A 15,151-nucleotide genomic window follows, 5' to 3' on the forward strand; every position below is an offset into this window, starting at 1 on the left:
CCCACTTCGCGATGTTCCAGTCCTCTGACATACGAAGAGACAGAGCACGTCCAAAACAAAACAAACCCCACCCTGCAGCGGCGTTACAGAATTAAAACAGAGATATCTTTTGCAGTTAAATTCTTAATACTATCTGCCGAAAATGTTCTCATTAACAATATTTAAGCTTGAAATAATCTTCAGCGCTTTTAAGTTAAGATATTAAGATTAAAAATAAAAAAAAAAAAAAAGAAAAAACAACCCTGGGAATGATTTTAAAAACTAGTCTAGAATAAACCTGGTAATTCCTACTGTAATAGTATAATAGTAATTGTATAAATAGTAGAACAAGCAATAAACCAAGGGTATGAAGTTAAACAGTCTACTTTAAGGTATAGTAAAAAAAAACAAAAAAAAAAAAAACAATCCTACTTTAATCACTTCCACGTTTTCACACTCACGTCTATAACTCTATAACTCTGATTAAAACATAAACATATAACATAAAGTCCAGATAAAAAAAAAAAAGAAAGGGATGTATAATTATAATACCAGTCTCTTTAAACATGGATCCAGAGATCAGATCATAGGTCCTTCCCGTGCCTTGATAGAATACGGCTGTTTATTAACTTTCAAAAAAGTGTCGGAAACAGCTTCTTTAGTTCTTTTTCAGCTTCTTCTTTGCTGAAGAAAATATAATGTCGATCTTGAACTTCCACTTTCAGTTTGGCAGGATACAAGAGGCTGTATTTGATATCGGCTTTCCGTAGCATCCTTTTAATGTCGATGTAGGATCTGCGTTTTGCAGCTGTTGATGGTGAGAAGTCGGGAAAAATACGAATAAGATTATTTTCGAATATAATCTCTTGCTTGTGTCTAAGAAGTGCCATCACATCAAGCTTACATCTTAGTCGTTCGAAGCGGACAATAAAAGACCTAGGTTTAAAGGCGCTTGGTATCTTTGTGCGATAAGCCGTGGCTATCTCCATGTCGAGTTTAAAGTCATCTCCAATTATTTTAGACAGTAATTCTACTGCAAATTTCACTGGGCTTGAGCTTTCTCGTTTCTCAGGTATACCCTCAATTCTTATATTATTTCTTCTGCACCCATCCTCCAGGGCTGCAAGTCTGTCTCCAAGTTTTTTGCATTCCGAGTTCGCAGCTGTGGCTTTTTCATCGGCGTTAGATGCCAGTTGTTCCGCTGTTTCCACTTGAGCCGTGAGTCCCTGCTTAACGTCTTCCAGCTGATCTGAAACGTCATTAATATGATCATCAAGCCTTTTCAGTTTGGAATTAGTTTCTTCAATGTGTTCCACTAATTTCTCCAACATAGCTTTAAAGTTCACGTCAAAATGTTTAAATAAACGCGTTTCCTTATCTTTGTTATCCTTCTTGAGCTCAATGGCCACCTTCTTAAGATCATTTGTGTTATCTTTCTTAAGCTCCTTCATGGCCGTAACCATGGCAGTGGACTGTGTAGTGATCATCTCTTTCAGTTCGGACAGTTCGCTTCGGCTTTCGTGCTCCGCAAGTGGAAATGCAGCTCCTGTTACAGGCTCGCGATGAGTAGATGAGAGCACGTCCTGCAGAGCCCTTTCTAGTCTCGAATGATCTTCAGAAATCGGCGATCCATCGTGACCTATATCACTTGCGCCTTCGCTCCCATTTTCACTCTCGACTGGAGACGATACAATGGAGCGGGGTCCCAGGAATTCTGCGCACTCGTCTGCCTGTTCCAGGTCAGTCTCCGTGAGGCCATACCTTACACTTGCACTCAGGCCGGAAGTTTGTCCGGACTTTGATGCAGCTTTAAGTTTCTTTTCTGGTTCTTTCTGACTTTTCTTCTTGTTACTCATGCTTGTATATTGTAGTGGAAGTTCCTTGGTCGGGTTAAATACAGGATACCTCTAAATAATATGAAGTACGTGGGAAAATAAAGCCGCTGCTAGCGGAGCTCTGCTTCAGACGTCCATCTCCTATAAACGGGCGAAACCAAATGTTTCCTCCGGCACTTCTGTACTGAGGACCAGGGCTCTCCAGGCATCCCCCGGCGGTGACCACGGGCCCCTATAGGGTTGAGCTTCCATGCTCCTCTCCCGTGGTCCCCATAGCCACCAAGGCGGTCGCTCCCTCGTGGTCCGGAGGAGGCGTAATCCCTCTTCCGGTCCTTCCAGGCGTCCTGGCTGGGTACCACCCCCCAGCCGCTCGCCACATAGGGTTGGGGAGAAGTGAATCAAACAAGTTTGGCAAATGTTTCTCTGCTAAAGTCTCTCTGTCAACCCCCACACAAAGCCAGGCTGCCTACTGCCAAGCTTTACATTAACATATGGTTTGGGGGGGTGGCAGGTGTGAATGTATTCTGTCCCCCCATTGGTCTGAAGTATGGCATTGTTTAAGTACCATGACGCCCTATTGGCTGTAGGGGTTGGACAGAAAACCTATACATTTGTTTGCTTTACCTCACTCTCTGTCTCTCTTACCAAACTAATGAAGGACCATCTCACACATCATGAACTGAAAAGGACAACACAATGAAGAGCACAGCCAGGCAGCCATACTGAGACAGGCATGCGGCCTGTTCTGAAGAAAGCTGACCAAACATGATGACTTAACTAGAGACATTTTAAGTAACTAACAAGTCTCTGTGCCGCCTGAAACTACACATCACCATTTATCAGGTTGTATGGTTGCTAATATTCAAATGTACTGTGCATATTGTTATTATTCATGAATATTACCAATAATACATTATTTAAAGTGTAACTTAACTCCTGCTTGTCTTTTACTACACCTAATTGACTGAGGTTGTAGATGTAGAAGGGAAGGTGGGGAGAAGTTATAAAGTATAATACAGTGAACCCTCGTTTATCACGGTTAATCCGTTCCAGACTCTACTGCGATAAATGAATTTTCACGAAGTAGGATTCTTTATTTATTAATCTAATATTTTCGCAGTTAGAGTATAGAAAACCTGTTTACGACCTTCTAAATACGTTTTTTTAACATTATTAGAGCCCTCTAGGCATGAAATAACACCCTTTAGTCACCATTACACTCGTATTACCCAATATATTAGACAAAATAAGAGAAAATAAGACATATTAGACGTTACAAATATCATATTATTATTATTGTACTGTGCATTTAATTACACACACACAGTTCTTACACACAACCACTATGAAGGCACGAGCTCAGTAGGAGAGTCTTCAGGTGGTGCAGTATCTTCAGCAGGTGCGTCGTTGTCTTCTTCCGCTGAAGGAGTACTAGGGGTAGGCAGTGGGTGTCTGGGTGTGCGGCTGAAGAACATCTTGATAGGCAGTTGCTGGCGCTGTCTTTTCATATGCGTGAGGAGGCTTTTGTAGGGTATTGCCATCTTTGATCATATCCAAGAGTTTCACCTTCTCCTGGATGGTAAGCATCTTCCTCCAGCGCTTAGTTTCATTGTCAGAAGGCTTAGAAAAAGCATCACGTTTAGGAGCCATCGTGGGGCTTAGATAAATGTTTCAGAAAGCGCATGCGTAGTGACGTAAGCGTGTATGAGAAAAAAACGCGATATTGTGAAGCCGCGAAAGTCGAAGCGTGATAGAGCGAGGGATCACTGTACCTTATAAACAGTGGTAAGTCTGTGAGATTTGAGGCATTCTGACAAAGGCTACAAATTAATAATACAAAGGGGGAAAGTGGAGAAAAATATATTTCTCTACTAAGACAAAACAACTGCAAATGCTGTTGAGCTAAAGTTGTCGCTGAAGGCAGCAACACGTGCAATTTGCTGCACCACCTTAGCCGCAAACATGCTTTGGAGTACCATGAATGTAAGGAACTAAGATTGGCACCCTCCACGTCCTCAGGTCAAACTTAAAAAACAAGAGGACACTCGAGCCAGACGTCACTTGTAGACACGTTTGCTAGAGGTACTGCCTACGACAAAATAAAGCAAGCTGTGGATCGAGATAACCGACGCCATTACAATCCATATAGCTGATGTGTCAGTGGACAGAGATTGTTAACATTAACAGAAAGTGAAGTTGGTTTACAAAAAATATTTACTATTTATTCCTTTTCTAAGACATGTTCAGTGCAATGCAACTGCTGACAAGCACCTCTCGATATTTTACTAAGTCTAAATGCCTCTTTGGATGTTTGAAAATACGGTTGTCAAAATTATAGTTTAAGTTGTTTGCAGAATTTGTTCAATAAAATGGTTCTATATTTTGACTACATCTGTCATGCAATGTGATTCCTTCTCTTCATTAGTGCCACCCCCTTGATCACTTTATGGGGCCATGCAAACTTGTATTAATACTTGTGTGCACATTATAATGTTTTTTTGTACAATGTACAATTCTCATGACAGTGGAATAGGTTATTCTTAGCCAGTCTACTGCAGTAATTGCAGTGGAAAATGTGATTAACATCCACTCATGCATGGGAAAAAAATACCGTTGAATACCGTGATATAGAGGGAGGCATGGTGGCGCAGTGCTAGCGCTGCTGTCTCACAGTTAGGAGACATGAGGTTCGCTTCCCAGGTCCTCCCTGCGTGGAGTTTGCATGTTCTCCCCGTGTCTGTGTGGGTCTAAAGACACGCAGGTTAGGTGCATTGGCGATTCTAAATTGTCCCTGGTGTGTGCGTGTGTGTGTGTGTGTGTGCCCTGCAGTGGGATGGCACACTGCCCGGGGATTTGTTCCTGCCTTGCACCCTGTGCTGGCTGGGATTGGCTCCAGCTGACCCCCGTGACCCTTTATTAGGATATAACAGGTTGGTGGATGACTGACTGACTGACCGTGATACAGAATTTTGGTCATACCACCCAGCACTATCACAGTGCACTTCAGTACAACCTCCTAAGAGCTCCAATTGAAGGCCTTCGTTAGTTAGACTTTCTTGTAATTTACTTGCTACACTCAAGCACACCATAATAATAAATTAAGAATAAGACAAATAATACAATAATTAAGAAATGAATAATGCAAGAAGGGCGGCACTGTGGTGCAGTGGCTAGTGCTGCTGCCTCGCAGTTGGGAGACCTGGGGACCTGGGTTCGCTTCCCGAGTCCTCCCTGCATGGAGTTTGCATGTTCTCCCCGTGTCTGCGTGGGTTTCCTCCAGGCGTTCCGGTTTCCTCCCACAGTCCAAAGACATGCAGGTTAGGTCGATTGGTGATTCTAAATTGGCCCTAGTGTGTGCTTGGTGTGTGGGTGTGTTTGTGTGTGTTCTGCGGTGGGTTGGCACCCTGTCCGGGATTGGTTCCTGCCTTGTGCCCTGTGTTGGCTGGGATTGGCTCCAGCAGACCCCATGACCCTGTGTTCGGATTCAGCGGGTTGGAAAATGGATGGATGGATAATGCAAGAATAAACTCTGTTTCAAGTTCTCGCAACCGTAAGCCAAATTTTGCCCACCCTTCTATAGTCTATAATATAACAAAGTATAAGAGCCAAATCCTTTAAGTTAATATTAGTGGTAAATCTACCTTAGTTTGCTTAGTTTTAAACTTGAATATAATGAAACTTTAACACAGAATAGTGAAGATTCAAGTAAGTTCATGTCAGTTAACGTTAGCTCAGTGTGACAACAGCAAAGATCTTAGATTGCCAGTGAGAAACATGAACTGCTAGTCAGAGAGGCATTGAGGGCACAGAGGTTTCTGACCGTTATGGACGTATGTGTGGCAAATGAGATAACATCCAGACAGGGGTGGGCAGTTCTGGTCACCATGCTACATGAAAGACATAGCAGCACTTGAAGCTGTGCAGAGGAGAGCAATCAAGTGCATCATGGGAATTAAACCTGTTTAGTGTCGAGTGGAGAAGGCTTTGTAGGAACCTAATCCACATATTTAAAATGCTTAAAGGAAAAAGAGATCCAACAGAACTCTTTCAAGTTAACGATAAATCACAGACATCTGCGTAAAGAAGGGCTTCCTGGCTTCGGTCCCCTTAATTTCCACTAAGAATTGTGGAACTCGGGGACAAACTACTGAGACATGGAGTGGAAGCACAAACCTTGAGGACCTTGAAGAAGAATCTGGATGAGATATTAGAGACAGCTAAACAAACGGGCCTGATGGATTGAATGGCCTCCTCTCATTTGTCACATTTCTAATGTTCTTGTAAGTAATCATCTGAGAAATATCTGTCAGTAAGCACTTATTTTTAAATGCTGTATGTCGCCTTGACTGCCAACAGCTCAGATGTTTCGTTTTCTAAACTTTGTTTTTTGTACATGTGATGGAGATCATAAAATGATAAAAATTATTTTTAATGGAAAAAAGCATTCATGTTTGGTTAGTCTGATGCTGCACTCGCTCACAAACAGTTGATTAAAGTGTCTCTGCATTGCACTGCACTTGATGTATGTGCTACATGGGGCATTTTATCTTTTTAAATGGGAATGGTGTTGTTATGATTTGCTGATATTTTCCATTTTTATCCACAGAATCAATGTGAGGGTCCAGGTGACAATGACTTAAAGGCACACTCTAATTGCGTGTTGTTTGGTCACAATCCTTTTCCCCTAATCACAAAAAAAGATCTGCACTTATCAACTTGGTGATAAAAGTCTCTCCATTTATTGTCCCATGTAAAGTTCAAGGTCACAACTAAACTGCAGCAGATAATAAGGATTTCTTGCTACTTTGCTCTCATCTTGAACAAAATCTGGGATGGCAACAAAATCCTCGGAGAATGCCACGTGAGCGTAATTCTACAGCATTGGGCTTTAAAGTGTGTACCGAGAGGTTATACTTGCAATACTGTATGGCACCACATGGTGGCAACAGAAGACAAGAGATTGTAAATATAATTTTGGCCACTAGATGGTGCATTGTAATCCGATTTCACAGTCACATTTTTCTGCTTACTTGTATAGAAGTCCAAAGGATTTGAAGAGCCGAGTCCATGGCAGTGCGCAGGTGAGTAGAACCCCCTCAGTAACATACCACAGTCAGCATTTCTAGCTTATGTCCTTTTGTGCCAATTATATTATTATATAATAGGAAAATATAACGATAACGTGCAGTGAATACCCTTGACTTGACCATTCCTAGTTTTCCTCCTCTTTCTCTGTACGTTTAGCATTTGTTTGCTCAGAGGTTGATGTGCTTGCTGCTTCCTGAGCAGCTCTGCTTTTCTCCACCCTAGCGGGCCGCTTATAATAATATAATATTATATTATATTACCAATAATACATTAAGCTTTAATTTCTGGAGATTCATCTTTTCAAGTACAGAACCTATTTGTCATTTAATGTGATCAAGAAATGCAAAAACTATTAGAAAAAAAAGGAGTGCCGAGCTTCCGAGGGAGTCTGGGATTGTTACATAACTTGCTCAAATCTGCTTAGACCATTTCACGGTCAAGAGGGACCAGGGCCTATACTAGCAGCACTTGGAACAAAGCAGGAGACAACCACACAAACACCCACATGTGCTTAACAGTCAGCCCAACCAGCACAGCTCTGGGGATAGGAAAGAAAAACTGGAATACCCTGAAGAACACCTGGACAGATGCTGGGAAAACACATCCAGACAGGTGTGCAGTGGCGATCCATAAAGCTAAAACGATCATCATCATAATAATAATTCCTTACATTTATAGAGCGCTTTTCTTTCTTTTTTTTAATTTTATTGATTTTACTGTAATCATTCCATACAAATAGATCAATTTTTACCAAAAATAGGACTGAAAACAAATCAACCCCCACTCCCGAGAAAGAGAGCATGGCCAACGGAATAAAACTTAAAGCTAGTAAAAATAAATAAATTGATGAGTTTAATAGGCAGATAAAGGAAGAGAATCTACTTCCTCAGTGCTATAAGAGCTTATTCTAAAATATTATCGATTAGATCCTGCCAGGTTTTGAAAAAGTTCTGCACAGATCTTCTAAGTGAGAATTAAATTTTTTCCAATTTCAGATAATATAAAACATCAGTTACCCACTGACTTAAAAGAGGAGAGTTAGGATTCTTCCAGTTGACCAAAGATAAGTCTGCGTGCCAATAGTGTAGTGAAGGCCATCACAGTTTGTTTGTCCTTCTCCACTTTAAGTCCACCTGGGAGAACACCAAACACAGCTGTTAGTGGGTTAGGAGGGATTGTGAGCGCTTTTCTCACTGCTTAAAGTACTGTGGTGCGTGGGGAGCCCCCTCAACCACCACCAATGCGCAGCACCCCCCTAAATGATGCTATGGCAGACATTTCTGGCCAGTACACTCACCACATTATTTGCTAAGATGGTGAAGTGGCGAGACAGAGAAATCTGTGTCATCATGCCACATCTGTGGCAGAGTGACGGGCGCTGAGCAGGCTCCTATCAATTATTGAAAATCCACTGCATCCACTAAACAGTGTCATCTCCAGACAGAGGAGCAGCTTCAGCGACAGACTGCTGTCACTGTCCTGCTCCACTGACAGACTGAGGAGATCGTTCCTCTCCCACACTATGCGACTCTTCAATTCCACCCGGGGGGGTAAACGTTAACATTATTCAAAGTTATTGTCTGTTTTTACCTGCATTATTATCAATCTTTAATTTAATATTGTTTTTTGTATCAGTAAGGTGCTGCTGGAGTATGTGAATTTTCCTTTGGGATTAATAAAGTATCTATCTATCTATCTATCTATCTATCTATCTATCTATCTATCTATCTATCTATCTATCTATCTATCTATCTATCTATCTATCTATCTATCTATCTATCTATCTATCTATCTATCTATCTAAATAGCCAGTTAGAGACTGGGGATGTTCAGACGGCCATTTAGTCCGGACATCGGGATACACCCTACACTTTATAAAGGGCACCTTTATGACCACAGAGAGTCGGGAGCTTGGTGTCCACTTAGTATTATCAACAACCAGGTAGAGGAGAAGGCCCCCAAATATCTGGAACGCGTCCACCTGCAGAAAAACAAAATGGGCGCCCCTCTCTGTACGTAATACGGACCGGGGGTGGGGGGGGTAGAGGGTCTGGAGCTCACACCCCTTTCATAAATGGCACCCCTCAGGTGACGGTGACCTAGGCGGATGCCTACATCGCCTCTCTTTCCATGCATCCTACAAATATAGTCGGAGAGATATATAAGTGAAAAGACCGAGCCCAGTGCTGCTTTCTCAGCGTCTAACCCTCAGGTTGCCCGTTTGCCAGCTTAGGTCCTTGGCCGTGCAAGCTGCATCCATTTATTCACAGTTAAAACACTGCAGATGACTTTCATTCTTCCTGTGCAAAAGATCCAGGAAAGCAGCCTACTTCTTTTTTTTTCTCTCTTTTTTAATTCTGTTTAGATAGCATAAGATAGATCTTGCAACTATTTCTCGTTGTCTCAGCGCAAATGTTACAGCACACAGTGTGCTTACCCAGCACAAGCAATTAAGCCAACTCAGCAAGAGGCTGTTATTAGAGTTTCTTATCATTCTAACAGACGCAATTTCTCAGTGATCTGTAGGGGATGGCAATTAAGTGCACCCACCGTGGTCTCCTGCGTTTAACTTGTAGTAAGTACACTGATATACCTGTACGGGATGGGTAGAGGGGGAATCCTGTATATGTGAGGTGTGTGAACGTGTTACTGAGGACAGAAGGGCACCAAAAGGTTGCCATTTTGTAATTCATTTATATGTACTTTTGTTTTTTTTATGTTATTATATCCTGTGCTGTGATGAATTATTTGTCCTGTATTCCTTTTTGTCTGCATTACTGTACAAACTTGGTCCATTTTTTTTTCCTGTGAATTGTAATATTATATAGAGGAGAGTGGTGGGGTCACATGTGATGAACCCGGCTGGGACGCCCCTGTTGTGTATGTTCAGGGGGAGCAGCCATGGACAGCTCAATACCTCCCCCGGGGCACTTGGTGGCAGCCTCCCTGGCCGACGCCGATTCCCCAACCTCCCGCAGGGCTCCATGGGAGATGGAGTCCTCCACAGCTTGGTTGGGGCCCAGGGTGGCCACTAGGGGGGGACTGTCTCCTTCCAGCAGCCAACAGTTGGACGATTCTACAGCCCCACCCGGAAGGGCAATTAGGACCAGGTGGTCAAGCACCTGGAACACTTCCGGGTGGGTTATAAAAAGGGCCAGCCACCATCACTCGAGAGCCAGAGTCGGGAGGAGGAGGACTAAGCCTGAGGAGGAGTGGTGGTGATTGTTGTGGTATTTGTGTGTGTTTTGGGACTGTGGGACACGGGGAAGGCGTGCAGAAAAATAAAAATCTGTGTTATTTAAGTACGTGCCTCTGCCTCAGTCTGAACGGGGTCGGGCAATATATAGCGCCTTTCACACACCACAGCGGATCATCTGTCTCCATCTACCCGACTTTTACATCATTTTGTACCACACTGGCTACCTTCAAGTCCTCCATCAACACCTCCTCTTTGGCCTTCCTCAACATTCTTTTCCCGATGTACGGTGTGGTAAAAAATATCATAACAAGACAAATTAATTCATAGTTGCGAGGATTGGATCTTATATCTTAAAGTAATTAAGCACATTTAGCAAAGTTCACTATATAATGTAAAAGCGTTTTCCAGGTAACTTAGGGAAGCTGAGACGGGATGCAAGCAGACTACAGGGGGCTGTTTATTTGCTGTGTGAGGAAGGCATCAGCCTTCAGCTTCTGTGCTAATAAAGAAAGGAGCTGATAATGTGGCAAAGCAAACACACGATGCTTGACATTAGTGATCTACGTGTTTTTGCTGACCGTGTTTACTTATGGTTTAGTACGCTTCATTTCGCCTTGTGTCCAGCTGGTAACTGTAAGCAGCCAGCTGGTAACTGTAAGCAGCCACTGATGATAAGAAACTTTGTATGATGTAAGTAATCTAATTCTGTACCTTTTACTTGTGTATCAAAAAGACCTCATCTAGCAGAAAAGATGTGCATCTTGTTACAGAATGCTGTGTGCGTCTAGTTACAGTGTCCTGTGACAGGAGAATCAATGGTTATGATTTCAACTTCCTCCTGCCTGTTTTCTCTTAGAGGTTTTAGGTCACTCTTCATTCAGCAGCATGTGCCCAGACCATCTCCATCGAGCCTCTGTCACTTGGTCACCAGACTGTCATATCTGTGCTGTTCCTCTAATGTCCTCATTCCTAATCATGTCTGCCCTCGTTTCGTTACTCCGAGCAAAAATTGTTGCACCTTCATCTCTGCCTCCTGTCTTTCTGTTTCCAAACCATACAACGTTGGTGGTCTCACTGCCATTTTATAGACCTTCCCTTTCACTCTTGCAGGTACTCCTCTCTCTCTCTCTCTCACAAATCACTCCTGCCACTCTTCTACACCCAGTCCACCCCTCCTGCAGTCTCTTCTTCACCTTTCTGCCACACTTCTCCGTTGCTTTGGACTGTTGAACTCAATTATTTCAGTTCGTCTACCTTTGGTCAGATTTTTTCTGTGGATTATAATATAAGTAACGTCGCACTGGACGATAACGTGCCGTGAATACCCTTGACTTGAGCATTCCTAGTTTTCCTCCTCTTTCTCTGTACGTTTATCATTTGTTTGCTCCGAGGTTGATGCGCTTGCTGCTTCCTGAGCAGCTCTTCTATTCTCCACCCTATCGTCCCGCTTCTTCTCTTCTTCCATCGGCATCTTTTCGCGTTAAAACTGATTAAGTCGGTGTTTGTGTTGCAATGACTTAGTACGTTTTCCTTAATTTTTCACTTCAGCTGGCACTTAAATCTTCAATCTGCCTCAAGAATGATTTACAATATAAAGAGGTAGGGGAAGTGACGGCAAAGATGGTAGGGATGAGAATGGTGCCTGTACGCATGAGCCACACGGTTACCCTGCTGTCAGCTGTCAAGAGTTGATTTTACAATAAAATAAAATGAAAATAAAAAGAGGAATAACCTTGGAGGTCAATCATCACCCCGACAGTGGACAGTAGACGTCACATAGTATACGTGTACCAAATTTCAGGTCAACGGTTTGCGAGCTACAAGTGATTTAAAATCCTGGACAGACAAACAGACAGCCACGGTAGCGTATTATATAAGAAGATATAGAGGAGAGTCTGGAGGGACAAAATAACATGGGGGCCTGGTCCTGATTTCATTTTCACACGCGCCAATGGTTCTTATTTATAAGCAGTTTTTCAGTAGGTACACGACACATGTTTCGCCCTCATTCTGGGCTCATCAGGTGTACACACTCCACTGCACTCCCTCTCGGGAATTGAACCTCGGACGTCAGCGTCAGAGGCGATGCCCCTAACGTTGCACCACGGCGTGTGGTTCGTTTATTTGACAGCATGTAGATCGGGGTAATTACATTCACGGCATTCGTAGTCTGTGTCACAATCTGATTGTATGGGTGGTTACCTACCAGGTAACGCTTGTGGTTGGCCAGCAATCTGCTAACATCCGCCACGGTGTACACCTGATGAGCCCAGAATGAGGGCGAAACACGTGTCGTGTACTCTTTGCATTTATTTGACAGTAAACTATTTCAACCATTCTATGATCTGCTCCTCACAAACTGAGGGCACCGTGGCGGATGTTAGCAGATTGCTGGCCAACCACAAGCGTTACCTGGTAGGTAACCACCCATACAATCAGATTGTGACACAGACTACGAATGCCATGAATATATATATATGTGTATATATATATATATATATATATATATATATATATATATATATATATATATATATATGTATATATGTATATATGTATATACAGTGGGTACGGAAAGTATTCAGACCCCCTTCAATTTTTCACTCTTTTGTTATATTGCAGCCATTTGCTAAAATCATTTAAATTAATTTTTTCCCTCATTAATGTACACACAGCACCCCATTATTGACAGACAAAAAAAAGAATTTTTGAAATTGTTGCAGATTTATTAAAAAAAGAAAAACTGAAATATCACATGGTCCTAAGTATTCAGACCCTTTGCTCAGTATTTAGTAGAAGCACCCTTTTGAGCTAATACAGCCATGAGTCTTCTTGGGAAAGATGCAACAAGGTTTTCACACCTGGATTTGGGGATCCTCTGCCATTCCTCCTTGCAGATCCTCTCCAGTTCTGTCAGGTTGGATGGTAAACGTTGGTGGACAGCCATTTTTAGGTCTCACCAGAGATGCTCAATTGGGTTTAAGTCAGGGCTCTGGCTGGGCCATTCAAGAACAGTCACAGAGTTGTTGTGAAGCCACTCCTTCGTTATTTTAGCTGTGTGCTTAGGGTCATTGTCTTGTTGGAAGGTAAACCTTCGGCCCAGTCTGAGGTCCTTAGCACTCTGGAGAAGGTTTTTGTCCAGGATATCCCTGTATTTGGCCGCATTCATCTTTCCCTCGATTGCAACCAGTCGTCCTGTCCCTGCAGCTGAAAAACACCCCCACAGCATGATGCTGCCACCGCCATGCTTCACTGTGGGGACTGTATTGGACAAGTGATGAGCAGTGCCTGGTTGTCTCCACACATACCTCAGTGCAAGACACATGACAGCCCGCATGGAGTTTGCTAAAAGACACCTGAAGGACTCTGAGATGGTGAGAAATAAGATTCTCTGGTCTGATGAGACCAAGATAGAACTTTTTGGCCTTAATTCTAAGCGGTATGTGTGACCTTTGGTGAAATTCAGGCAGGTTTCACTTGCAGCTTTGCAGTACTATGTGAATAACTAATTAAAAATCTGTCATTTCAAGTAGTAATAACCATTAACAACACTAATAATGTCTCAGCTAGATTTTAAACTCAATTTAAAAGTATCCATTTCTATCAAAACCATGACAATTTCTGGGTGTGTCAAGACTGTTGATTGGTAGTGTATAACGTACAGTTATAGATACACACACAGCCGTTATCTGTACTGCTCTGGAGAGCTCAGAGTTGTGGGACCACAGCTTCTTCATCAGCATTGGCTATAAGGCAACGACCAACTCCTGGTGGGTCACCAGTCCAGCCTGGGGAACACTCACTTACACTGACCGAAGTTAAAGTCCCCAATTTACTGATGTTTGCATATCTGAAGAAAAGCCGAGTATCCAGGGAAGAAATCCTGGCAGCCTTGAATGTGCAAACTACACCCAGATAGTTATGGAGCCTCAGCTTCAGACATGGTCTCATGGAGCTGTGAGGCAGCAGCGTTAACCACCTAAAATATCTAAAAATTATCTCATCATTTTAATAACTGATTAACAGTTTTACTAATTTGGCCCATATTTCATAGCTACAAAATAATTCCAAAGAAATTTTAAAGGGTTAAAGTGAGAGCTTTCTGTACTGCAAAAAAAAAATGGCATTCATCAGCAGTAGTTGATCTTAACCTTATTATTATGTGGTCATTTATAATAATAAATTCAACGTGGTAGCAATACTAAAATGCACACAAACCTACAAATTAAGAAAAGAGTACCTGTGATTGTTGTAAAGTGAGATGGCGAGGTCATTGGGATAGCTGGAGGGGAGATAAATTTAGCCTTCACCCCCTCTTTCACCAAGAGGTCCAAATTTGGAGTGTCCACATCTTGGTCGTAGTTCCACCGAAAGCCATCGAAGGAAATCATCAGCAGCTTGTTGAAACTACTCTTGTTGCCGGCTGGCAAGGGTCGGCCTTCTGAGAGAAGGCCCAAGAGAGCTACGCCGATGACTACGATTGTTGGAGCAGTCATGTTGAAGCACACGGAGCCAAAGTGAGAGCTTCACTTCTTCAGGGTGACAGTCATTTTATAGAGCCTGAGATAAGAACAGGGATCACAGATCAAAGGTTAATGTTTTGCTTGGAAATCCTGTCTGTGCCATCACTCTTGACATCCTTAATCTCCAGTAAAGAATTTACGCATTATTTGCCCAGGTAAAGATCTTTTCTGTAAGGACAATTGACACAGACTTGTGATTTTATTTAATGCTGCGACAGGACGGTGTTAGGCAGGTGCACTTTAGTTTTTCATCGTGGAATAAGCCTGGAAGTGGATCAGGTCAGGCTTTTGTCAACTGATTTGCACTAAGATGCTGCATTAATACTTCATTTATGACGTGATCTTCTATCAGGAGCAGAAGAGGTGAGTTCTGGACTGCTGATTGAATACAGAAAGGCTCTTTAATTTTTCTAACAGTACACCAACATGAAAGGAAATGTGCAATGAAAGTGTACAGAAATGCCTGTTTCTGCTTTTCTTTAGACCTTTTGCATTAAAAAAATACAACTCACCAGTAGAAAGCATTT

The 15,151-nt window shown here is 42.5% G+C and overlaps 1 protein-coding gene across 1 annotated transcript in view; it reads right to left on the bottom strand.

Annotated features, from left to right (window-relative positions):
* zgc:153896 (uncharacterized protein LOC569930 homolog) overlaps positions 1 to 14,642 on the bottom strand; it is a 50,092-nt gene extending 35,450 nt beyond the window's left edge. Inside the window, exon 1 of the mRNA XM_028814627.2 lies at positions 14,342 to 14,642. Coding sequence (XP_028670460.1) covers positions 14,342 to 14,597 — 256 coding nt within the window. The 5' untranslated portion in view covers positions 14,598 to 14,642. The remainder of the gene's footprint in view (positions 1 to 14,341) is intronic.
* Positions 14,643 to 15,151: the final 509 nt, after the last annotated feature.

The sequence above is a fragment of the Erpetoichthys calabaricus genome, chromosome 11 (genome assembly GCF_900747795.2).
Source record: "Erpetoichthys calabaricus chromosome 11, fErpCal1.3, whole genome shotgun sequence".
Taxonomy (NCBI): domain Eukaryota; kingdom Metazoa; phylum Chordata; class Cladistia; order Polypteriformes; family Polypteridae; genus Erpetoichthys; species Erpetoichthys calabaricus.